Consider the following 27,340-nt stretch of genomic DNA (forward strand, 5'->3'; position numbering starts at 1 on the left):
TGGCATCACAGGCACCGTGTCATCAATGGTACTGCGGCATCGGAGGCAGCGCCGCATCGATGGCATCAAGGCCTTAAGAAAGCAGCGAGGGTGTCGACATCGAGGTCGACACAGATGGCATCAAGGGGAATTATGGTACTCAATGGCAACCTGGTCCCCAATGCCAGCTGCTACTCTGCCACATCGATGCCTACAGCACAGAAGGTCCGTACGATACCGAGGGCAGTTCTGCACCTCAATGACCTCGAGGGCATCCTGGTGATCATGGTGCGCGATGGCATCCTGGTCCCTGACGCAGATCTGACATTGATGCATCAGATCAACAAAATACTGGTCACAGATGTGCCCAGGTAACTGTTATTGGGCATCGCACCAAAGATGCGGCAACAAGCTGCTTACCCAGGCTCCTGCTCACGCTCTCTCCCAGGGAGACTGCACTGCCATTACCGGCAAGCAGAAGGGGAGGCTACGTCATCCAGGGCTCCTGCCCATGGAGACTAGTTCCTTTGAGTGTGGGGAGGATGAGTTCTTCCTCAAACAGGAATGGTGTGGTCCTTGATCTCTTCACTGTCTGACCTCCATCAATGCCGATCAATCGGTGAAACGACCTGGAATTCCTGCCTGGATAGAATTCAGGCGAGTCCCCCAGCTCAGCGGCCTACATGGCCTCAGTCAGTCCTGCCAGCACCGGACAAAAGGTACAAAAACAGATAGAGAAAAGAGAGAACACAGAAACTAACTGCAGGGGTAGTATAAATATATATATATTTTTTTTTGAAAGAAATAGATGCTGCCAGACTGCACAGTGACTAAGGCCCACCATGCGGCTGGCAGACAGACAAAAAAAAAAGAAAGAAAAGAAAACTACCATGAGGTAAAGAAAGAAAACAGCTGCAGCTCTAGAAAAAATCACTTACAAAAACTGTGGGAAGAGAGCAAAGCTGAATACCATGAGCACAGGGCTCCGCAGACAAAAAGAGACTAAAGGACTCTGCCTAGGGGGCAGGGTGATAACTACAGATGCACATGCTCAGTAGGGCATGCTGAAAGCTCTAGAATTCTTTGAGATCAAAGTTCCATGCCGGGCTCCATCTGAAGATGTCACCCATGTGCGAGGACTGACATCCTGCTTGTCCTAGGAGAAACGCTATTTTTTAAGGTATATGCGTAGGTTATAAAATAGTTTTCGTGCGTGAATGGCTGCAGCTTTACACGCATATCTTATGTGGGGTGGGAGAGAGAGCGGGGTGAGTTTTTGGGAGGTGGGTTGGAGTTAGAGGGAGTGTTGTTACAGACACATTCAAAGGTATTCATTGTAAAATCAACATCATTTAAGAATTTTAGACCTTATAAGTGACAAAAAGGAGATGATCTGTACACTGCATTCTCTGCTGGCTGCATTGTAAACTTCGCTAAGCTCCCACGCGGCCCACTTCCGTGCGTACGTAGCCGTTTTTGTGCGTGCAAGGCTTTTAAAATCTACCTCTAAGCTTATAGTAAAGTAACAGATCAGAACTGGAGAGCTCATTCCCAAAAGCCTGGGACAACTGAAATAGCCATAAGGAATAAAGTGTTATTAGGAAATATATCTTGTCATCCTTTAATAAAGCTTGGAAGCATTCTTATTGAATAAAAACATAAGAACATACCATACTGGGTCAGACCAAAGGTACATCAAGCCCAGGATCCTGTTTCCAACAGTGGGCAATCCAGGCCAGAAGAACCTGGCAAGTACCCAAAAACTAAGTCTATCCCATGCTACTGATGCTAGTAATAGTAGTGGCTATTTTCTAAGACAACTTAATTAATAGCAGGTAATGGACTTCTCCTCCAAGAACTTATCCAATCTTTTTTTAACCCAGCTACACTAACTGCACTAACCCCATCCCTGGCAACAAATTCCAGAGTTTAATTGTACGTTGAGTGAAAAAGAACTTTCTACGATTAGTTTTAAATGTGCCACATGCTAACTTCATGGAGAGCTCCCTAGTCCTTCTATTATCCAAAAGAGTAAATAACCAATTCACATTTACCCAATCTAGACCTGTCATGATTTAAAACACCTCTATCATATCCCCCCTCAGCCGTCTCTTCTCCATGCTGAACAGTTCTAACCTCTTCAGCCTTTCCACATAGGGAAGCTGTTCCATCCCCTTTATCATTTTGGTTGTCCTTCTCTGTACCTGCTCCATCGCAACTATATCTTTTTTGAGATGCAGTGACCAGAATTGTATACAGTTTTCAAGGTGCAGTCTCACCATGGAGCGATACAGAGGGCATTATGACATTTTCCATTTTATTCACCATTCCCTTTCTAATAATTCCCAACATTGTTTGCTTTTTTGACTGCCGCAGCACACTGAACTGACGATTTCAATGTATTATCCACTATGACGCCTAGATCTCTTTCTTGGGTGGTAGCTCCTAATATGCAATCTAACATTGTGTAATTATAGCATGGGTTATTTTTCCCTATATGCATCTCCTTGCACTTATCCACATTAAATTTTATCTGCCATTTGGATGCCCAATTTTCCAGTCTCACAAGGTCTTCCTGCAATTTATCACAATTTGCTTTTGATTTAACTACTCTGAATAATTTTGTATCATCTGCAAATTTGATTACCTCGCTCGTCGTATTCCTTTCCAGATCATTTATAAATATATTGAAAAGCACGGGTCTCAGTACAGATTCCTGAGGCACTCTACTGAGCACTCCCTTCCACTGAGAAAATTGTCCATTTAATCCTACTCTCTGTTTCCTGTCTTTTAGCCAGTTTGTAATCCACGAAAGGACGTCACCACCTGTCCCATGACTTTTTACTTTTCCTAGAAGCCTCTCATGAGGAACTTTATCAAATGCCTTCTGAAAATCCAAATACACTACATATACCGGTTCACCTTTATCTACATGTTTATTAACTCCTTCAAAAAAATGAAGCAGATTTGTGAGGCAAGACTTGCCTTGGGTAAAGCCAGGCTGACATTGTTCCATTAAACCATGTCTTTCTATATTATCTGTGATTTTGATATTTAGAACATTTTCCACTATTTTTCCTGGTACTGAAGTCAGGCTAACTAGTCTGTAGTTTCCCGGATCGCCCCTGGAGCCCTTTTTAAATATTGGGGTTACATTAGCTACCCTCCAGTCTTCAGGTACAATGGATGATTTTAATGATAGGTTACAAATTTTTACTAATAGATCTGAAATTTCATTTTTGAGTTCCTTCAGAAGCCTGGGGTGTATAACATAAGTGGTCCAGGTGATTTACTACTCTTCAGTTTGTCAATCAGGCCTACCACATCTTCTAGGTTCACCGAGATTTGGTTCAGTCCATCTGAATCACTACCCATAAAAACCTTCTCCAGAACAGGTATCTCCCCAACATCCTCTTCAGTAAACACCGAAGCAAAGAAATTGTTTAATATTTCCGTGATGGCCTTATCTTCTCTAAATGCCCCTTTAACTCCTCGATCATCTAACAGTCCAACTGACTCCCTCGCAGGCTTTCTGCTTCGGATATATTTTTTAAAGTTTTTATTGTGAGTTTCTGCCTCTACGGCCAACTTCTTTTCAAATTCTCTCTTAGCCTGTCTTATCAATGTCTTACATTTAACTTGCCAATGTTTACGCTTTATCCTATTTTCTTCTGTTGGATCCTTCTTCCAATTTTTGAATGAAGTTCTTTTGGCTAAAATAGCCTCTTTCACCTCACCTTTTAACCATGCCGGTAATTGTTTTGCCTTCCTTCCACCTTTCTTAATGTGTGGAATAAATCTGAACTGTGCTTCTAGGATGGCATTTTTTAACAATGTCCACAACTCTTGCACACTTTTTACCTTTGTAGCTGCTCCTTTCAGTATTTTGTAACAATTTTTCTCATTTTATCAAAGTTTCCCTTTTGAAAGTCTGGGAGCTGGAGATGAACGGTGTAGTTCTGGGACAGCGGGTTCCATTGTGACAGTAGAGAGCGCTGTAGGGGTCTCATGTGCGCTCTTGCCCATGGCACTACTTCCAGTGTGGATGCCATGAGGCCGAGAACTTGGAGGATGTCCCATGCTGTGGGATGAAGCTCGCACAACAGGGTTCGCAACTGGGTCATCAGTTTTGATCTCCTTGTCGGTGTCAGGATGACCTTGTCTTGTTTGGTGTCGAACCAAACTCCCAGGTATTCTAGGGATTGGGAGGGCTGCAAACAGCTCTTGTTTGTTTTGACCACCCACCCGAGGCTCTCCAGTAGAATTTTGACTCTGTTGGTCGCCTGGTGACTTTCCTCTGAGGATTTCGCCCTGATCAGCCAATCGTCCAGATAAGGGTGTACGAGGATTCCTTACTTCCTCAGTGTTGCTGCCACTACCACCATGATTTTGGTGAACATCAGGGGTGCTGTGGCTAACCCAAATGGTAGTGTCCGGAACTGGTAGTGATGGTCCAGGATCGTGAAGCGTAGAAAACGCTGATGCTCTTGATGGACCAGAATGTGCAGGTAGCCTTACGACAGATCCAGGGATGTAAGGAATTCTCCCAGTTGTATCGCCCTTATGACCGAGCATAGGGTTTCCATGCGGAAGTGAGGAATCTTCAGGTGGCAGTTGACCGACTTGAGGTCCAGGATGGGCCGGAACATCCCTTCTTTCTTGGGAACGATAAAATAGATGGAATAATGTCCAGTATTTATTTGTTGTGAGGGCACCGGTGTTATAGCCTCTAAGGTGAGTAATCTGGTCAATGTAGCTTCCACTGGGGTCCTCTTGGAGGGGTCGTGGCAGGGGGATTCCACAAACTTGTCTGGAGGGAAGTGGTGGAAATCCAGATAATATCCCTCTCGAATGATGGCTAGGACCCACTTGTCCGAAGTTCTCGACCCATCTTTGGTAGAATAGGGCAAGTCTGCCCCCTATGGCTTCTTCCCTTGGACAGGTCTGCTGATTTTCATTGTGGGGCGTGGCTGGGACCTGGCCCCGAGCTGGCTCCCCTTTTGTTGTGCTTGTTCCGAAAGGACTGGCTCCTGCCTATGGGGCGAGCGGCTTGATATGTGCTTCTGTATGGGTTGAAGCGCTGTGATCCTCTGCCCCTAGAAGTTCGGGGGAAGGGTCGCTGGTTTCTCTTATTCCTGTCCTCCGGTAGCCGTAGCAGTGGGGATTCACCCCATTTGTTGGCTAGCTTCTCCAGTTCGCTTCCGAACAGGAGGGTTCCCTTGAAGGGCATCCTTGTGAGTCTCGTTTTGGACGTTGCGTCGGCCGACCAGCTTCGGAGCCAGAGTTGTCTTCTGGCCACCACGGCAGATGACACGCCTCTAGCCGTGGTGCGCACCAGATCAGAAGCAGCATCCGTCAGGAAGGATACTGCTGGTTCCAGGGCTTCCCCGAGAGTGTTGTTCCTGGTCTGTGATAAGCAGGCACGTGTCACCACGGCACAGCAGGCCGCGACCTGTAGAGACATAGCGGTGACGTCAAAAGACTGTTTGAGAATGGATTCCAGACGTCTGTCTTGGGCATCCTTCAGCGCTGCTCCTCCCTCAACTGGGATAGTAATTCGCTTCAAGACCGCGCATACCATGGCATCCACTTTTGGACAAGCCAGGAGATCTTTGGCAGCGGGGTCCAGAGGGTACATGGCTGCCAGGGCACGTACCCCTTTGAACGTGGTCTCCAGGGCTTCCCATTCCAGGTCAATTAGCTGCTGGATGGCTTGTAACAGGTCTGTTACAAGCCGTCTGTACAGGTCTGTTACAGACGGGAGGTCTGACTGAGTCCCTCTAAGAGGGGATTCGTCTTAGGTTCCCCCATGGCACTTGTGCCCGGGATAGCGAGCTCTTTCAAGCTGTGTGTGACTAGGTCTGGAAGCTCGTCCTTGGTGAAGAAACGCCTCATGGTTCGGTGGGGTTAGGTCCCTGGGAGAGTTTCTCTTCCTCCAGGGGTTCTGAATCATCGTCTGAGTTGACCGTGTCTCCGAAGGTGGGGCTTCTGGGTAGTGGAGGCACTTCTCTGGGCATAGAGGGTCCCGGTATGTTGAGGTCCTGTGGCGGAGGCTGTGGCCGTGATATCAGAGGCCCCAGCCGCATGTGGACGAAGGTATGCAGGCCTTTGAAGAATTCCACCCAGGAGAAAGATGCTGGGTATAAATTAAGAGGCGCTGTGTCCCTGGGGAGTCCCGTTTGAGGGAGACTCCCGCTGGGGGGTGCGAGGTCCGGCGTACTGTTCGAGAAGCTGGATCCCGGCACCGGCTGGGGAGGGCCATGGGCTGAATCCCCCAGGGCTTCCTCGCACTGTATACACAGGGCCGTGGCCTCCTCATGCTGCGCAGCTCTGATGTGGCATGCTGGGCAAAGGCCCTGAGCCTTGGGCTTCTTCTCCATTGGTGCCATGGCTTGTGCGCGTAAAAAATACAGGGACCGGGCGGCCTAGTTATGCTCTCTGGTACGCGTAAGTTGGGTGCGCGCTCAATAAGATGCACGCGCCGCTGTGCGCACGGGCCAAACTTATGCGCCCGGCACAGTAGGCGTGTGGTTGTGCGCATCGCTATGTGCACGGCATTTATGCGCTTGCCGATGTGCGCACAAGAGATTTGTGCGCACGGGTCGGGATGGCGGCAGGGCGGCGAACAGGTCAAGATGGCGACGGCGAACACGTGGCCAGTATGGCGACCACCTCGGAGGGGCTCCATGTGGGAGGACCCCCGAATTTGACCAGGGCCTAGCCCTGCTAGGGCTGATCAACCCGGTGGCACTGGCGCTCGAAGTTGCACCCGCTGCCTCTCAGCCTCACTCGCTGCCAGGGGCTAAGTTCACGCCGAGGATCGGCTGTCGGACCGAGGCTAACCTCCGAGGGATCGCGGAAATCATCTCGGGAATTCTCAACTGGGGGAGGGATCCAAGGGGTGTCACCGCAGGAGAGCGGGGCTCATCTGTAGAGGTAAGATTTCTTCTTGTTTTGGGTTTCTTTGGTAAAATTACTCTAACGCTGTGCGAGCGTGCATAGAGTCCCTAACTGCTATGGAGACGGAAAATACTGAAGAGCTGCTCTTCCTGCAGGTGTATATGTACTAGGACTGACGTCAGATTGAAATCTGCTCCGTCTCCAACTGCTATCAGGAGTACACTATACCCATTGGTCCTGAGTCCATCTGCCAAACGCTAGGAAAGGCAGATTTTTTTGTGTGTGTGTGTGAAAATGGCACCTGCCTATAAATTAAAGGGTGAGCTAGGGGTGGGAGGGTTGGGAAATACAAACACATTAACTTCTGTTTATTAGCTGCCTTACTGACTATTAAAAGCACAAGCACACAAACACACTAAATAATATACCCCCAAAGCAAAGATTACTGATTCCTTTAAGCCACCAGCAAGTGATCCTCTCCTCTAAGGACCAGAGGGTGGGAGGTCTAAACAGTTAGCCTTATTCTAAATCCTCCAGAGTCAGAAGATTTGGGATCACACAGGCCATCTCAAGGGGCATCGGAATAGACAGATTTCTCGAGACCCCAGGGGTTCTACTGGTACTGAGGGAAATGGATACTGTTTGGGCCAATGAAACCCTTTAAAAGATGGCAGCTGGTACTTCCAGGGGGCAGCTAAGGTATTATATTTTACCACCATGGAGAATACCACAGGACTGATAAAGCTGCATATGGGAAAAATGCTGAGGCTTACTAGATGACCCCCTGAGTTTGTACCTAAACCATTGGAGGGGGAAATGACTTGCGCAAGGTCAAAATTAAAGTAAAGTCTGCAGGATTTGAATTCTGGTTTCCCTAGTTCTCAGCTCACTCTTTAATCACTAGGCTAGTTCTCCATTCCCCACTATTGAAGCTTCAGATATATAAAATCTATCTTTAATAAGTATATAAAGATATATGCATGCACACTGTAGCATTATTGTGATAAGCATTATTGTTTCTCAGGCATGTCAACCTTTTTTCTTCCAGTAATAGCAAAGATTCTTTGCAGGTTTTGCTGTATTTTGACTCTACCTGATTTACAGACCACGTACATCCCATCTTTAGTGATATGTTGAAAACTCGTGTACAACAATCTTTTTTTGTTAATATTTTTGATGGGCCAATAAAAAAAACCAGCACAGCTGGCAAAGATTCTAGCTTTCTCTCCAGGATCAATAAGGCTGCTTGAACTCTACATACATACAGTAAGCACCAAAAGAATAAAACAAGATGTTCAGCATACGTGTAATTGGTGGTTTTGGGATCATAGTAGAAATATCCTGAGACCAGTAAAGTGGTACTGAGCCTCGAACTTGGACATAAGAAGAATAGCTCCCAGCAGTGAAAGACATCACAGAGGCATCATACACGATTTGTTCTGTCTCAACTTCATTGGCAACATCTCCCTTAAAAAGAAAAAATACATGGGACACAGTAAGCACTCGGCGCTAATATTTACATGCTGTATGTTCCACATACAAGTCTTCCGGCTTCTTTCCTCACCTCTTTCCATCTGCAACATATCAGTCATCATTTGCAAGCAGCTACAACTCCACCCCTATTTAGTCATAAACATCAGGTGTCATTGTGGCACCTGCAATGCCCCCCCCCCAAGGAGCCAAGGCAGCTGCTTCAAGCAGCACATCCATCGCCAGCCAGCTGTGGGAGCCTGGAATCGAACAGAGGTCTCACATGTGGCACTACAGAAGCTTAGTAAATCACAATCCAATCGCGAGAGAAAAAAAATCTCTACAGAAACACTTCTCTCCAACCACTATACTAAGTCAAGCTGTGATGACAAATGCTTTAAAATTTAGACGTTTCTGTTAAAGTTATACAGAAATCACAAATAATGTTCTTATGCATGCCTGGAAATAATTATAAGTCCTTGATTTTTGTGTAGATCATTTTTGTTAATGCATATAAAACCAAGACCACGCTTTCAAGAAAACATAGCAGAACATAGCTTTTAAACATTGTTGATAGACCCTGACATGGTTCGTGTTTCACATAGTCCTACGCCTGCATTAAGGGGCTCTTCCAAGTGGGTGTTTAATTAAATTTTTGTTGCAAACAGAAATGTAGTTTCTTTTTTATGGCATCGAGATTCCTCTGCTTCTGAAAAAACCAACAAAAGTCAGCCAGACAAATCCACTTAAAGAGTTTTAGAAACTTGGATATAAATAGTATGGTTTGATGAAGTTTATGGTTGATTACCAGCACATCGATACGGACATTAGAAGGATTTTTTTTGGAGGCCTTCCTGATCTTGTTCAGCCTTGCTCTGGTTTTAGCTCCTTTAACATAAGAAAACTTTTTCATACTTTCAAGAGTTTAAGTGAATGAATAATTAATACTTGCACTTGGTGTATTGAGATTTTTGAAACGTATTTGATGGATTTATTTATATATAACTTAAAAGTTGGAATATGAATCTTATTATTTTTACTTTTGATAATGTCTTCATGATATTTGCCACCCCAAGATTTGCTAAAATGCATTAATAAAAGCAAAGAAAAGACAGACAGCCTGATTAATCTTCACATTACCTCGCAGTTCGCACCTCTCTTTAGGAAGCGTGTTCCGGCGAATCTACTTGATCTCCTGGCTATAAGCGTAACATAGACTGGTCGGCCGTAGATTAATAACTCTTAGAAAGATGGTTAAGACCAATAGACCAATATTTCTCTCAGCCTCTTTTCCTCTCAATCAATTAAAAAAAGTCACTTAAACTGGGAGTGCGGCACACCTATCCTTTTCACTTAAAGCTCTTGCTCACACACATTAACGAGCAGATTTTAAATGCCTGGCATGCGTAAATTATGGCCTTTATGCGAGCGGCCGGGCCTCATGCATGCCGGGTGAATCTTCCAAGAGGCCCAGCCACGCGCAAAAAGGCCGGTACGCGCTCAAGGGCCGGGCCACAGGGCGGGCCAGACTGGGGAAAGCCAAAATGTGTTGCCGCGCGAGATTTTCAAAAATCCTCCCCCCCCCCTTGCGAGCGGCCCCTCGATTTTATAACATGCGTGTGCTGGTGTGCTCGTTATAAAATCGACGCATGCGCACATGGATGCGTGCAGCTATTAAAATCTACCCTATTAATGTTTCAGTCTTGGAGAATCGGTTTTCCCTTCTACATTCATGTAACATGCCAATTCAGGACAAGTGGGCTCTGATGTAGTTGGACCCTCACAGGTGTATTCAGTGTAAAGCAGTTTTTGCATGGTCCCTGAAAAGGACTGCTCTTATTTATTCATTTATTTGATTTATAACCCACTTTTCAAGTGCTTCAAAGCAGATTACATTCAGGTACCGTACACATATTATGTAGCAAATTTGCATAATTTCCTCTCATAGCAAATGAAGAACCTCTCCCCTCTGAAGTTGTATGATCTCCAGGTGGATTCCTTTTGGACAGCTGGGAGACTTTGAGATATTTATCAGACTTGTCAAATCTACTTGTTTCTACCTCAGTGTCCTACTCACTGGAGTATCTTACAGTAATGCAAGAACAATGTAGAAAGTTATGTAGTAACTTTGAAGCCTGAGACTCCTCCATAGTGTTCTATTTCCTTTAATAGAATTGGCAAAGTAATCCCAGATCCCAAAGTTACATGGTAAAGAGAAAACAGACCAAGTCAGAATGGCTGCAGAGCAGGATAGGTAGGTAAAGCGACTGGTGGCTTCTTGGTTATCTAAGGAAAGTTTATTCCTAGTTTAGGATCATGGCCATCATGTGAAATGGGGGGGGGGGGGGGGGGCAGGAAAAGGGAAAATTGGGGCAACCACCCTGGACTCTATCTCCCGGAGCCCTCTAATACCTTAGTAGTTGCAACCCTGATGACTAAATATCATGGAGAAACCACTGGAGAAGAGGAGCTGTGGCCTGCACCGTTGTGGGCTAGAAGGTACAATGCATACAACATCCGCACCCACCCCCTTCTCTTTAATCTTCCTGGGGAGGGGTGTCCTGCTCTGGCTTAATTGTCCTGGACCCTGCACCACTCCAAGGTCAGCCTTGAACCAAGCTTTAACTTATTTAGTGTGGAGACCATAGAAAAGGGTACAAGCCTGGAAATGGAAATAATGAAAGGAATAGTAAGGGAAAAGGGAAGTGGAAAGGCAGACATCGGTAAGAATGTGAATACAATAGCTTAAATAGTTGGTACTTAATGAGAAGCCAGTGGAGTAACATGAGAATGAAGGGGATGGGCTGCTGACTCCTGCAGGTGTTGGAGGGGATGGAGGGATGTGTTAGGCAGGTCAGCAAGGAGACTCTTTTAGTAATTTTGTCTGGGAAAGAAGAGGGGGTGAAGGAGGGCATGGAAAATATTGACCGGAAGAGTGGAACATAGTTATGGATGTTACACCATTAACAGCAGAAGAACTGCAGAGAGGAGAGATGTATGGGAAAAGGGCTAATGGTAAACCCCAGGCTTTTCAGAGAATTAGAGCCAGACAGAACGACTGAGTCAACAGACATGCATCTAGGATGAAGGTGGAGAATGGCTATAGAAAGAGGGGTGTAGAGAACCTTGGTTTTGGTAGGGGGTTTAAAATTAGGATTTTTGAGTGCATCCAAACAGATTTAACAGTGAGACAGTCAGGAAAAGACAGAAAAAAATGAGATAAAGAGGAAAATTTAAACTGGACACCAACTGAGAGGACAAAGAAGAAAATAAGTTATTGAAAGGGAGAGTGAAAAACAGCAAGTTTGCCTACCATAAACAGGGATCTCCGAAGACAACAGGTTGAATTAGCCATGACACATGGGCAACTTCATCCAACAGACCCTTCTCTCCTAGTTCAAAGAACCTTTGCTCTACTGAGTATGTGAGTATGTGGAGTATGACTCCCCTCAGTTGATTGTAGAGCTTAGCTTTAGCTACGTAGTGACTCACCAGGGAGGTGGGCAGGTATTAAGCATAGCTAATTCATCCTGTCTACGGGAAGCAAACCTGTTTTTTTCACCGATAAGCAGGCTGAATTAGCCATTAAATGTGAGTGATGTCATTCGGCGGCACCAAACAGACCTCTATCTTACCTAGTAGAGCTTTTGCTCTACTGAGCATATGCAGAAGTTCCCGCCAAAGTAACATAGTATTGATGGCAGAAAAAGACCAAATGGTCAATCCAGTCTGCCCAGCAAGTTTCTTATGGAAGTAACTGCCACTCCATGCAGGTTACCCCCAATTAAAGCTAATGACGATTATGTACAAGGCATTACATGGGGTGGGCGTTTGCTATTTACAAAGATCAGGAGCTATATCCCAACCCGAAATTTGCGGTCAACAACACTGGCCTTGGCATTGGTTCCAACTAGGCAGGAGGTGCGCAAGGTGGTAAATAGGAAAATAATGTTTTCAGTATGTGGACCAGAATTGTGGAATTCGGCACCCTTAGAAGTGAGAGAGGAAACAAATTATCTGTTTCAGGAAAAAGGTGAAGGCATGGCTTTTTCCATCAGAGTATGGGTCTCCTTAAGTCTTTTTAAAAGAAAGTGGGTGGCTCAAGTTTGGGATGGGTGCATGATAGTTGTGCTGCTAAATTGATAATGGGTTTGTTTTTAAGGAGGGGAGTTATTTTTATGGTTAAGAATGATAATTACATTGACTGTAATTTTTAAACAGTATTTACTATTTGTGAACCGCTCAGGCCAGATCCAAAATCTTGTGCGGTATATAAGAAATAAGTAGTAAATAAATAAATAAATGTTAAGGGTAGTAATATTAACAATGAAAACCAAGCACTGTGAAACCCATATCAAAATTACTGCTATCAACTTTTTTTTTTACAGGGTGAGCTACCTTCTTGATAATTCACACAATGCTGCTTGAATGTGCTAGGCTTTTGTATGCGTCGCCTCAGTCTTTTTTCATCCACGCACCAGCATGGACATGTACATTTTTCTCGCCTCTTCGGTCATCATTTCTTTACCTTTTTTTTTTCCTTTTTTTCTCAGTGTTGTACTTTTAAAAGAGGAACGTCTTTTCTCTTGACTAAAAAAAAAAATCCTCTCGGCAGTGCTTTTTTAAAATTAGTCCTCTCCTTCTTTGTTCCATTGCCTTTCACAGCTCTTTTTACAGCACTTCATTTTTTAAATTGAATTCTTTCAGAACAGAAGTGTGCCTCTTCAGCTGAAGCCCGATTCATCCACTTCAAAGAGCTCTTGGGCTCCCAAGAATTTGGACCCGGCCAGAACCTAGGGATTTCTGGAAAGATCTGAGCCGACACCATAAGTCTAACAGACACAGATGAACCCTGATCCCTGTTCCTGAGGCCGATGCCATTTATGTGGGCATGGATCGGCTGCCACACAGGATTCCAGCTTGCTCACGGGCCAATGCTGGATTCCAGCAAATGTAGGGCCTACACATAGGATTCCAGTCAAAACAGGGGCCCACACTGGATTCCAGCTGATGCAGAGTTGATGCATGGTTCCAGATGACACAGGGCCGGCTCATGGCACCAGATGATGCAGGACTGGCTCATGGTTCCAGCTGATGCAGGACCAATGTCCAGCTGACAAACAAGACTACGGCAGATACTGGATTCTAGTTGCTGCAGATCTGAAGCAGGGCTGACGCAGGTCTCCAGTTCATGCAGGGTGACTCTGCCTGATGTAGATGACTGAATGATGCAGGGCCGATGCAGATGACTCTGGACAGCACACGATTAATGCAGAGCAAATAAGACTGGCTGACCCATAGTTGATGATTCCTGAGCGTATTCGAACCAGCACATGGCCGATGCACTCTCAGTTCGATGTGAAGCCGCTGCAATTTATTCTATCAGGCGCCACAAGTAAAGTTTACTGGATCAACTGGCTAGCTTGTGAGGCCACTCATGCAACCAAATCATTCTCTGGCCTATGCCTCACTTGCAAAGTCCAGCTGTGCACTGATCCAATCTCTCCTGGCCAGTGCCACTGATGTAATTTGTACACCAATGCAACTACTGAAGATGGGAGCCCGTGAATTATTTCTTGCACTCTGGCACTGTCGAAGCTCTGTTCTACAAGAAAACTTTTCCAACACTGGGAAGGTCCACAAGGCTGTGAACTCTTCTAGAAAGCAAAATCCTTGTACAGCTCTCCAAAGGCGATCTCGTGAAAGACCCCCTTTAGAATCTTAGAGCCACTATCTTGAGGAGAAATAATGGTTGTTGAGAGTGAGCACTGCAGGCTCTAGGATGAATTCTCAGTACTCTCAAGGAGTTCTCCTCTCCTTTGCCATTCCAAAGGATACCCGAGGCCGTAGTTGTTTAGGGTGACTATAGCCGTCTTCTGGAAAGATGTCTCAGTGTTCTCTGCCTGGGTACATAATCTGAGCCCCTGACACATGCTTCACCTCTATGGTGTCTGCTTACAGTGGAGCCTACTCAGTCAGTGGATATCTGCTCCAAAGAAAAAAAAAAGGAAATTTTCCCTCAACATGGACATTTACCTCATCCAGAAAGGGGAATACATGTGCCCTTTCACCTAAATGAGGCTTATTCACATTTTACAATCTGCCCCTCCCTACCAAATTTCATGGTGGAATTCTTTCACTATTTGCACAAAGGAAGCCCCTCGACCCCCACTTTGTGCCACTTGTCCACATTAAAATTTCAACTGCCATTTGGATTCCCAATCTTCCAACCTCGCAAGTTCCTCCTGCAATTTATCACAATCCGCTTGTGATTTAACTGCTCTGAATAATTTTGTTAAATTTATAAACCCAAACAATATAACATGAAAAAATTATGAATTCAAAAAGAGACCTGTTATATGGATGTCAATAATCTGAGTGTACCTTCATACGATGCTGTAAAAAAATACGGCTATCGTGACTGTGAAGCCTATGTGTAGGCTTTAAAAATCATTAGGTACCCCAGTGTTGGAATGCAAACTTTTGTAGTGCTCACTGTCCACTGTGCAATTGTTGCTGAAATGATCACGTGGATACTGTTGCAATATTCACTTATCTCAAAATTGTAGTCGGTCTTGCCTCAGCCGACATCCTGATGTTTCGGAGGCTGGCTCCTTCTTCAAGGGCTGGATATGCGCAAGAGAGACCGGTATTCCAGTGAAACATTAGATGTTGTGACAGTGAATTTGATTACTGTGCCAGCAATGTTCAACTTGTTAAGTTTGTTTAGCGGTCTGTGAAGCTCCGTGAAAAACAAGCGGCTGCTCCCACGACTCTGTGCTGGCGCCAGCACAGAGTCGTGGGAGCAGCCGCTTGTTTTTCACGGAGCTTCACAGACCGCTAAACAAACTTAACAAGTTGAACATTGCTGGCACAGTAATCAAATTCACTGTCACAACATCTAATGTTTCACTGGAATACCGGTCTCTCTTGCGCATATCCAGCCCTTGAAGAAGGAGCCAGCCTCCGAAACATCAGGATGTCGGCTGAGGCAAGACCGACTACAATTTTGAGATAAGTGAATATTGCAACAGTATCCACGTGATCATTTCAGCAACAATTGCACAGTGGACAGTGAGCACTACAAAAGTTTGCATTCCAACACTGGGGTACCTAATGATTTTTAAAGCCTACACATAGGCTTCACAGTCACGATAGCCGTATTTTTTTACAGCATCGGATGAAGGTACACTCAGATTATTGACATCCATATAACAGGTCTCTTTTTGAATTCTGAATAATTTTGTGTCATCTGTAAATTTGATTACCTCACTAGTCATACCCCTTTCCAGATCATTTAAAAATATATTAAAAAGAAACAGTCCAAGTACAGATCCCTGAGGCACTCCACTGTTTACCTTTTTCTACTGAGAAAACTGACCTTTTAATCCTACTCTCTGATTCCTGTCTTTTAACCAGTTTGCAATCCACAAAAGTATATTGCTGAGCATTGACAACCAAGGTGAACTGTTTCTTTTCTGCATCATGAAACAGGTACTCTACTAGTGTCTAGATCCTGATCCCTCTTCAGTTAAGCCTCCATGCTGGTTATGCCCTCACCAGCTGCTGTGGTCAATACCTGCTTCAAATGGGATTACTGTACCCCAGATGCAGAGTCATGCATCCGGGGTATAGTAATTTAAAAGAGCTGTATGTGATGGGGGATCAAAGGCTGATGTGCATGGAGCAAGAGAGGGACCTTGGAGTAACAGTGTCTGGTGATCTGAAGATGGTGATGCAATGTGACAAGGCGATAGCTAAAGCCAGAAGAAGGCTGAGCTTCACATAGAGAGGAATAACCAGTAAGAAAAAGGAGGTGATAATCCCCTTGTACAGTTCCTTGGTGAGGCCTCACCTGGAGTACTGTGTTCAGTTCTGGAGACCGAATCTCAAAAGAGACAGAAACAGGTTGGAGGTGGTCCAGAGAAGGGCAACCAAAATGGTGGTGTAATGCATCATTACAACCTTTCAGGTATCTGAAGGTCTGGATCATATTCTCCCCTGCACCTCCTCTCTTCCAGGGAATACATATTCAGATCCTTCAGCCTCTCCTCTTAAGTCTTCCAATATTGACCCCACACCATTTTTGTTGCCCTTCTTTGGAATGCCTCCATCCTGTCTATATCCTCTTTTAGGTACAGGCTCCAGAACTACTGCTCATATTTCCTCACTCCCAAAATATCAGGAGGATTGAAGCCCATTTTGGGTCTGAGACTCTTGAACAAACATCTACTCTGAGAGTAATTTAAAATGGAATCCATCAATATGATTCTCCCATTCATCCAAGCGTAGGAATGGATGTGCACTCTTGATTGGAAGGATGCATATGGCTCATATACCCATCCATCTTTCCCTTTAGCGGTTCCTTTGCTGGATTCTTCCCACTACCAGTACAAATTACTCTCTTTTGCCTTATTGGGCCACAAATTCAAATTTTTCAGGGTTCTCTATATGGTCTCAATGCCATAGGTTCAATCTATACTTCTGCTGAACTACTGGTTCATTCTTTATGAATAAGTTTTGCCTACTTATCAGGAAGAATTAATCTCAGTGCCATTACTGCTTGTGTCTATAAAAGCAGTGAGACTAATCCAAATCATCTGCTGTGATATACCTTTTGGAAGGGTTATGGCAGGTTAAAACCCCAGTAGTTCATTCACCAGTTCCATTAGATCTATATAATCTTTTATATCAGTTTGGAAGATTGCTTTTTGTATCATTAGAACTGGCTTCTTTTAAGGTTTTTACTTTGGGATGCTATTTCTTGTACTATTAGCCTCAGCCACAAGAGTTGGAGATCTTTGGCCTTTAGCCCTCGTTCCAATTTACACACAATTCTTCCAATCTACAGTGGTGTTCTATATCTACCAACGCCTGCCAAATGTTGGGCCGGCTTTTCATATCAATCAGGCCATTATGGTATTCACATTTGCCTCATATCTTCATATAGGTAATTTCCTGACCTTTGACTGTCGAGCAGCATTAGCTTGCTACAGGAGAAGGATTTGACTGTTTAGTCTGGCTTTGCCACCATTCACCCACTAAGATCCTGTCTAGAAATAGCAGTGTCCACGTGAACATTGCTCGACTGGATATTAGGTTAGATAACCCACTGCTATTCTCTAGACCTATATATAGCAGATACAATTAAGGCTCATAAACGGTGAGCTAGGCTACTGTCAATAGCTCATCTATGAACGCTAGCACTCCAAGTTATCTGCAAAGCTACAACCTGATCGATAATTCACACCTTTATGTACCATTCCTACCTGGACACTCCATCAGAGTGACGGTATTTTGGATTCACACTTTTGTGTGGCCAGTTCAGTCAGTAGTCTAATCTCCACGGTGAGGTGCAGGTTGCTCATTTGGTTGAAACTCCACTGCAATCCTCAGCTTGGGATGCCCCACATGTAATGGCTAATTCAGCCTGCTTATGAAATACCCACCTGCCTTCCTAGAGAGTCGATGACGTAGTTGGTTTTAGTTCTGATATTGACCAAGGAGACTTGCCACGCAACGCTCGGATAGGAATTCCTGCGCATTCTCAGTAGAGCAAAAGCTCTACTAGCTAAGATAGAGAGATTTGTTTGGTGCCACTGGATGACGTCACCCACATGTAATGACTAATTCATCCTGCTATCTATGGAAAATATTTACAGTAAGCAAATTTGCTTTCTCAGTCCACAAACAGGGCTGAATTAACCATGACACATGGGGAGTCCCAAGCTGAGAGTTGCAGCAGAGCACTTACTGAAAAAGCTCCTGCTCAGCTCGGCATGGAGAGTGCCCAAAAAAAATCACTCTCCGAGAGAAGAAATGGCATTGCATCAACATGCGAGGTTCACCATCTTCCAGGCTCTGTTCCTCTGGGACCTCGGTGATATCTGGCCACAGTCATAGCAATAGGCTGTGTCATGTTCTGGCCCCAGGCATTTGAAACAAATATCATGGCTATCAGTGAGGGGCATATTTTGGCCATGCACACAACCCTTGAAGCCAATAGAGGTGGCCTTCTTGGAGTCAGATATTATTTATACTTTTTGTACTACATTTTTTTTTTTTGTAAGCTGAAAAGTGCTTTTGAGGAGCTGCCAACACCAGTAGGCAACTCAAAATGAGTTTGAAGAAGAAAACTACGAAGTACTAAACAGATGGAGAGAGTGGGTACATATCCATGCAGAAGCTTGGACAAAAAAAAAGACAGAGGGGCTCATGAGATGACACGAGTGCAGGAAATCAGCAAAAGCTCTATGAGTTAGGAGAGAAGAGTCTGTTTGGCACAGTTGCATGATATCACCTATGTGCCATGGTTGATTCAGTCCTGCTTGTCAATGGAAAACAGTTAAGTAGAAAGTAAAGAAGGTGAGGATTGTATTTTCTTATAACCAATATCTGAGTATAGAAGGATACTTGACTGGCCACAGAATCCATGAATAATATACAATAGCCAGTCACGATGTACTGTGCTTTTTACTGCTGCCAGCAGTTCCCCATTCCAAACGTACTTCATGTATGGATCACTGCAAATCCCAAAGACACCTAAAAAAAATGAAAAGTAAGTAAATGTGTACGATTTCAAGCCTTTCCAAAGAAATCTCAATTTCCTTGCATCATGGTACAAAATGCAGTTGAAATGGGGTAGAAAACATATTTCTGTATGCTTCAGGTTTTAAAAAAATTAATCTAAAGCAAGCTATTATTAGATCCTCTTCTGTAAGATTATTAATTTGGTGAACAATGTCTTTGAATGATCTTACATTTTGGACAAAAGAGCAGTACCATTATTATATTATTATTAATAATCCTGATGTCTTTAATCTATGTGAGAGGACTTTTCCTATGTCCTGTGAGATAGCATTTTTCACAGGATCCAGCAGCTTTGTGTTGCCATTTCCATTATGATTCCTAATTAGATAGCAGATGTGGTACAAGTTTCAGTCGATGTCACCACACGTGTCATCGGACTTCTATCCCAGCACGTGGATTAATGTCATTTGATCTCTCTCAGAAAATGCATTCCTTTTTACAATTGAACCCTTGTACTTAAGCAAGGCTTCACGTTGGTATGCAGCATAATCAATTTCTGGAAAATGTCAACACGCTCAATTACCTCCCAGAGTTACTATTTAATGATGATTAATTCTCTCTGCAGAGTGCATTGTTTAAATTCACACAGTTATAATTGGCACTTTACATAATCATTTATGAAGTCAGGGCTGTTATGACATTGTATTGATCAAGAGAATGGCAAACTGGTTAAGTCTAGGCAGTCACATTACTGAGAGAAAGAGAATGTGTTGAATCATGTATTGGAGATGTAAAAATACTCACTACTTCCACCATGGGCAATCAGTCCCTCATCTTCAAAGATATCAAAGCTTTCCTGTCGAGCCTGAGTTGGCGTTTCAGTCTTCAGGGTTTCAAGAGGCATCCTCAGGATGGTCAGATTGTACTGGAGGGAATGGCTTAGATCATAGCTGTAGCTAGGAGCCAGATGGAAAGTTACAGTGGCAGGAATTAGAGCACTACAGCATTCTAAATACAGTACAATTCTTCCTCTCCTGCACAGCGTGGTTTGCCATTTCAAAGAAAAATCAGGCCACTGGGTGCCATGCAAAGCTTTCCTATTCATACAACAAGCAGTAAAAACCCAAAAGTCACTTCTTGGAATGTGGGCCACACAGCCATTGATATATGCATGCCAACAGTGAAATATTTAAAAATGGGAGACATTGGCAGGGGGGTGTGAGGGCAGTGGGACAAAAAGTTTATTTCCCACTGAAATATATGGAAGGGATAAAATAAAAATAGGATTATCTTGGGCAAGTAATATTGCATTTCATTCCAAATACTGGGATATAAATAGCTTTTATATGTGGAGCAAAGCACTAGTAGAAAAAGCGCGATCTGTGCTTCAGCCACAGGAAACAGCAATGGCCCTTGGCCCCATTACTTGCTGCAGCCACAGGAATCCCATGCTTGGCTAGAAGCAGCCTAAGGATTTCAACAGAAATCTGCAGATTTTTAGCAGCTAGCAATGCACTGGTCACCCACTGGAAGGAACAATTAACTTAATATACATCATTTCCACTTTAAACTTTGAAATATTGTATGCTAGAATGAACGTCTGCTCTCTGACCTCTCTCAGTTCTGTCAGAAAGCATCCGAACTTGGCATTGTAAAAGCCAGAATTCTGGATTTGAGAGGCAGATGGCAAAATGCTTCAGGCAGCCCACAAGAAGGGTAATGTAGCTTGAAACAAAATATATTGCAAGTTCACAACTACTGGTCTTTGTACTCAGGCTAAGAGGGAAATAGCAGCAGCAGATCTGAGGCAAAAGCAGGTGTGACAATGACAGATGCAAAGCAAAAAACAAAAAAAAGAGGCTGAGGATGGGTGCCTCAGAGGTCCAAAATAGGTGGCCAGCGCTGGTTGGTTAAATTATTTCTCACCTTTGTTCATCAGCCATTGAAGTTTCCAGTTATCGACCAATATCTAACTTGCCAACTCTGGCTAAAGTTTTGGAGAAAAATGTTCTGGTGCCACTTGAGTATTTGTATGATAATGACATTTTTTATGATTGCCAATATGGCTTTCGGAAAGCACACAGCACATAATTACTGCTTTCCTTGCTTGACACTTTATTGTGTAATAAATATACAGCATGGTGGGATGGGCATTGTAATACAGCTCGATTTGACATCAACCTTTGATAGGATTTTAATATCAAGACTGGCTAACTTAGGTTTTTCTGGGGCTGTGCTAAATTGGTTCAGCTCATACCTTAGGAACTGGAAACAACAAATACAGATTGAACAAATCATTCCACTTGGCAGAATTTGGAGTCAGGTGAACCCAATGGATCCGCCTTATTATGAATGTTTTGTTTAATCTTTATCTCAATCCATTAGGGCAACGTTTAGTCGCTGTGTGTGGTATACTTTTTGTATGCAGATGATATTCAACTCTATAAGAACATAAGACTTGCCATACTGGGTTAGACCAAAAGTCCATCAAACCCAGTGTCCTGTTTCCAACAGTGGCCAATCCAAGTCACAAGAACCTGGTAAGTACCCAAACATTAGATAGATCACAAGCTACTATTACTTATTAATTACTGTAATAGCAGTTTTTTGGATTTAATCTCTAGGAACTTATCCAAACCTTTTTTGATCATGTTCAAACTGAGCGTCTGATAGGAGGGCCACGATTTCTCCCGACTTGTACTTCAATGGCCTAACCCAGGGCTTGCAAAACCTATCCTGAAGACCCCACAGCCAACTGGCTTTCAGGATATCCATACTGAATACGCAGGAGAGGAATCTGCATATATGGAGTCCCGTCTAAGCATTAAATAACATTTCTTCCCTGGACGGTGCCTTTTAAACAGTACAGTTTAAAGTCTTCACTGCTAATTAATCCTTTGCCATCTATAACAAGAACCCAATGTATATCTTCAGAAAAAAAGCCTTTTCTTCTACATCCTATAATTTCTTGCAGTGAACAGGGATGGATCAAATAGAAAATACTTACCTGAAGTAAAAATTGCTGGACAGATCCACGTTTTGAAAGATTCTTAAATATCTAGAGAAAAGAACAAAAGATTAACTACATAAACTGAATCATCATTACAAGAGTCCATTCTCAGAGACGTATATTTCACCCAAAAAATTATGAAAGCTGTATTTGAATTTCTTGTGAAAGGTGCAAACAATCGGTTTTGACAACCAATAAATACTCCAAAATAAGGTTTAAGCAACAAGTGTTGAATTCAGTAAGCTTGGGACCTCCAATGGGATAATTTGAAAGCAACTGGTAGCATTCTATTACATTCTTTCGCTGGGGAGACATTCAGCCTTGCCCTGACACCTGCCATCCTAGCCCATCAGACCTACCTGCCGCTGTGATGGCAAGAAGGATGCCAAAAAAGAGGCGCCGTGGACCATCGAGCTCAGGCTCCCTGCAGGTCAGCCCTCTGCAGAAGCAATCCTCTGCCCAGGCTCCCTCTGCATGCTGGCGCAGCTGCTCTGGGGCAGGGAAGGTCCTCGTACTCTTTCTTGGGGGACAAGGATAATTAGCTCTGCAGTGCTCCTGATTCTGAAGCCTGCCAGTACTGCATATAAACCTGGGATAAATGTGGTCTTTCTTTCCAGATTTTATCATTCTGACTTTGTGAATCAGGCCCTTAGTCCCCCCCTCGTCTTCAAAAGCAGAAAGGGAGACAGCTGCAAGGCATGACAATTTTTAAGCTTTTCTGACTGAGCTCTGGCTCTCTGCTCTTGCCAGAGAATGAATCACAATGTCTAGAAGAACAGAGATAGATGGCATTCTGGAGCAATTTTCTCCAGATGCATTCAGTCTTACTGTAGGCATTCAGTCTCCTTTTTCATGCAACTAATCACCTCTCTTGTGCACACAAGGATCATCGCTGTTCTGCCAATTGCTAACTTTGCTGTGGCTCTTTTAGTCACTCATATGAAGTCTGGTTCTATTTGTCATCTGCACCACATTCAGTAAATCTTAATTTTAAAAAATGAAGAGTGTGTAGTAGTGTCCCGGTCATGTTATACGTGCAGTATAAACATTTGATTCTGGCAGATTACATATCAGGGTCTTTGAAACAAATCTAGAAGCCAACAAACAGATAAAAACAGTTTGGTATGGTACAAGGGTGGTCAAATTGAGGGTCTAGACCTACAACTGAAAAAATAAAGCACCTCTGTGATCACTCAACCAGAAAAGTCATAACTGCACAGGAGGACAGTGTGAAAGCAGGGGTAAAGGGGCAGTACGATAAAAGAAATGCAGCACTTGGGCAGTGCTCATCTCCCCTGCATGATGCAACAGGAGCTGGGTGCCACAGAAACAGGACTGGGGGGCTCCGTGTGGGGGCTTGCCACCTTTATTTTTTGGTCAAGTCTGTGATTTGGGGGAGGGAGTATAGGCCCTCTATCTTTGGAGGGCTTTGGGGGCAGGAAGGGTTGAGCGCCAGGGCTATTATTCATTTAATGGAGGTGGGGGGAGGACTGGGTTGAAAGGCTGTAGCAGAGCCTTGGCACTTAGACGATATTGCTTGAATACAGCCAGTTAAGGGCAAAATTATCCAGGAGCACATTCCCAGATAACTTTGAAAGCTAACTGGAAATTCAAATCTAGCCCGTTAGGTTTCAAAATTATCAGGGTAGGTTTGGACAGATACTTTTATTCAGGCATGTTTAGCAGAACTTCTGTCCTGACCACTTTAGCTGGATAAGCAATCCATGTTAGGCTTTTTTGAATGGGAGATAAAGTGACTTGTCATGGGAAAAAGCAGGATTTGAACCCTGGCTTCTCTGGCTCTAACCACAAAATTCATATGAAACTCAAGTCTGTCAAATCAATCAAGAACTGGAAATAGAAACAAAAAACCGAGTAAAGAATGAGTGCAGTATGAACAGCATTTCTTCATAGGCCATGCACAAACCACTGCTCGGAATGGCAGCCTCACTTTCCACCAGCTTCAAAGAGTTCATAGCCACACACCCCTAACACTTCTCATGAAAGCGAGCACCACCACTTCTCAAGTGATGAAACAGATAGAAAAACATCTGTGGAAGAAGCTGCATTTAAATAATCCACAGCTTCCAGTATAAAGAAGTTAGTTTATCTAGTCAACCACCAAAACGGTGTCATTATCCCAAAACAGAGGGGTCAATCCGTAAACCGTGGGCTCGCAAGTTTCCTGTTACCCAGCTAAGTGCTTAGGCTTTCGTTTTCTTTGTCTTTTTTTGTGAAGTTTTTGTTTTACTGTTAAATCAAATTAAATCACAACAAAAAAATGTGTGGCATAAAATATACTGGACAATAATAGTGTAACATCACAAAGATTGTTTATTTTACATATGCACACTGAACAATGTGCACGAAATTAAATACACAGTAAACAATTGTGTGAAAGCGAAGGACCCCGACACGGCCCTATTTTGCATCAAGCTGCATCAGGGGGACCGGAGATTTCCAAAATTGTGTATTGTGTAAGGAGCAATATATTTTTTAGCAGCTGAGACACCCGCTGGAAACCAGCTTAAAAGGTAAGATGTGAAAAAGATTTTAGAATTTGGCTTGTAGTGTGAAGCTCAATGTGAGTCCTGGAAACATCGCGGAGAGAAGTGCTTCAGGGCACCGGTAGGACCGGCAAGCCGCTTAAGTCAGGAAAATTCAAAGAAGTTTTTTTAATGTCATTATTTAATTCATTTTCAGATTCAGGTTGGGCACGAGTGCTGGACCAGACACGGAAGAAATTTGTTTCAAACAACCTAATTTCTCAAAGACAGAAGGAATTTACAGTGTTTAAATTCTAGAAGCGGACCAGAAGTTCTCCAAAAGTCAAACTGAAGGAGTTGAAGGAAACCCACATCTCAGCTGTTACATCGCGGCCATGGTAAGAGGTTTGGGGGCTAAAGGTGAGGTGAGGCGAGAGGGTAGGGCCATGGGGATTGGAGAGAGGAGAGTGGGTTACCTTTAAATTCTCTTTAGTGATCACAGGGATGGGGGGAGGGGAGGCATTTTGGGCTTTAGGCCCACTATTTTTTTTTTCTTCATATTTTGGGGACCTTGGTAGGGAGGGGGATTGGCTGGCAGGCCCACGTTTTGTTTCCCAGGGTAAGGGATGGGGCCAGCAGGTTTGCTCAATTGTTTTTAAACTTTGCATCACGATTAATTAGGGACATGTACCTGACCAACCAGCAATATTCAAACATAAGTCCTCATTCACTATGCCACGTTGACCACTTAACGCGTGAAAGATGCTGTTTTTCATGCGGTAAATGGCCTAACGTGGGGATAACACAAGAAATGTCAAACTTCTCACATTCTCTGAGCCCTAGCAACGCGTGTATTTAAATGGACAAATGCATGCTAATAAGTTCATTACTACCCTACACCTTGTTAATCAAATAATGTGGCTTATCAAAAAATTACAAGACATTATTTGAATTGAAATTAGCTGCAATTCAGGACATTAATACATGTTCAAATGATCCACGGCCTAGCCTTAAATGGGCTGCTCGGCCCTGAGAATGCTTCCCCACCACAGATGTAAAAACCCCCAGGTATCTGAATTGATCCCCTTATTCCACCCCCCCATCACCACCACCCCTTTGCCTTTGTAGGTGGCAAGTTAGAAAAATTTTAAAAAGCACTTTTTCTGACTGCCAGAAGCCCCACCCTCACACCGTAACCCCACCCCTTCACCAAAAGCCAGCCCCTGGAAGTCGGGAACCCTCCCCCCCATCCTAGTCCCACCCACTCAGTCCCACCCTCATTTGTTAAAAAAAACAAACTGCCCTAGTAATCCAATGGACTGCCCAGCCCCGACCCCCTCCTTACCCATCAAAATCTGCCTGGTGGTGCCCACCCCCAGACTCCCCCTTTTCTAAAAAAAAAAGTGCATTGCCGATGCAGTGGGAGTTTGGAGCACCCCCTAGGCTCCGAGCCTGATGAATGGCCATTTTCCCAAATGGCGCTCCGAGCCCCACTGCACCACCAATGCAGCATTTTTAGGTAAGGGGGGGGGCTGAGGTTCCCTAGAGTTTGATGAGTAAGGAGGGGGTCCGGGTGGTGGGGTGGGGAAATCCACTGAACCACCAGGGCAATTTTATTTAACAAAGGGGGGAGTCAGGGCTAGGGTGGGGGGAGGGTTCCCAGCCTCCGGGTTTTGTCTGAAGGGATGGGGTCTTAGGCTTTCTGAAAACTCCCTTTTTTATTTTCACACCAGGCCATCTGCAAGGGTGAACGGGGGGGGGGGGGGGGGGGGAGCACGGGGATCTATGTAGATCCCCTGGTGGGGGGGGGTTTATGACTTTGGTGGGGGATGGGTGTTCATGGCCAGTACTGTGGAGAGTTTTTGCTGCTGCAGTACCTTCCCATGGGGAAAAGTACCACAGGATTCGCAAAGCTACAGGATCATTTACCACGGCTTTGTGACTCCTGCGGTGGTTTTCCCTTGAGGACAAATACCCCGGCTCAGTGAATAACCCTCGTGGTTGGTTAGGTTCCAGAAGTCATCTGGGCAGATATACCTGGTTAACTTTACTAGAGGATATTCAGCAGGACATTTCTCTCACTGAAAATCCCCCGATAACTTACCCAGCCAAAATTAGCTTGCATGACATCATGAGGAACCTGACTGCATGAGCCTGATAATACCAGGCCCCGACTTCCGAAAATTCAGTGGCAACATTATAGAGGGGCGTGCTGTGTGGGCAGCGTGTCAGGTGGCCAGAGGAGCCCATTGCCTTTTCGTCCACTACCCCTACTTCAGAATTTTGGCGTCATTATTCTGCCGATTATTACTCTTATTAACTGAATTTGATAGACTTTTCAAAGACAAAGCTAAGCAGTTCACATACATACTGACGACTTTTTCTTGCCATACAGAAAGTGGTAGCTGTCCACACTTGTCCAACAGAGTCTGAAGTCTGTTAGTAATTTCTAAGAAGGGCCAAGATAAAGTCTGCACCAGCAGTTTCTCATTCTTTTTACCGGGCTTCGTCGGGATGAGTAACTCGCGCAGAGTCATTTGGAATATAGATCATATTTGTATCTTCTATTTTATAGATTGCATGTCCTCCAATGTCTGCCATCTTTCTCCTCTTTGTTATTAACACCATGTAATAGCCTTCCAAAAAACGGACAAAGCCTGTCAAGACAAAACACATACATAAGCACGTAAATCAGACTCAGCAGTAACTGCTTGACTAGCACCATCACTGTGAAATGCTCTTCATTCCCCGAGCCTGACTTTTGCTCTGCAGAGCAGGCAGAGGTGGGGGTGCTGAGGAGGTAGTGCTCAAAGCCCCTTGGGCTGAGGTGTAGTGGTCTCAACCAGCATGCCACCGTGACATCTACTAGCTAGACACAAGTTTTCGGAAGGAATCATGGAATGTGGCCCCTGGCCAAGGACTGTCCCTGCGACAGATGGGGTAGAAAGGAACAGAGAGGGGCATA

The 27,340-nt window shown here is 44.3% G+C and overlaps 1 protein-coding gene across 1 annotated transcript in view; it reads right to left on the reverse strand.

Moving 5' to 3' along the window:
* The window catches only part of FIG4 (FIG4 phosphoinositide 5-phosphatase), a 600,391-nt gene that overhangs the window by 450,789 nt on the left and 122,262 nt on the right, over window positions 1-27,340 (reverse strand). Inside the window, 6 exon segments of the mRNA XM_029595282.1 lie at window positions 8,184-8,346; window positions 9,490-9,590; window positions 18,763-18,891; window positions 19,684-19,835; window positions 21,887-21,937; window positions 26,876-27,032. Coding sequence (XP_029451142.1) covers window positions 8,184-8,346; window positions 9,490-9,590; window positions 18,763-18,891; window positions 19,684-19,835; window positions 21,887-21,937; window positions 26,876-27,032 — 753 coding nt within the window.

Source organism: Rhinatrema bivittatum, chromosome 3 (genome assembly GCF_901001135.1).
Source record: "Rhinatrema bivittatum chromosome 3, aRhiBiv1.1, whole genome shotgun sequence".
In the NCBI taxonomy this organism is placed as follows: domain Eukaryota; kingdom Metazoa; phylum Chordata; class Amphibia; order Gymnophiona; family Rhinatrematidae; genus Rhinatrema; species Rhinatrema bivittatum.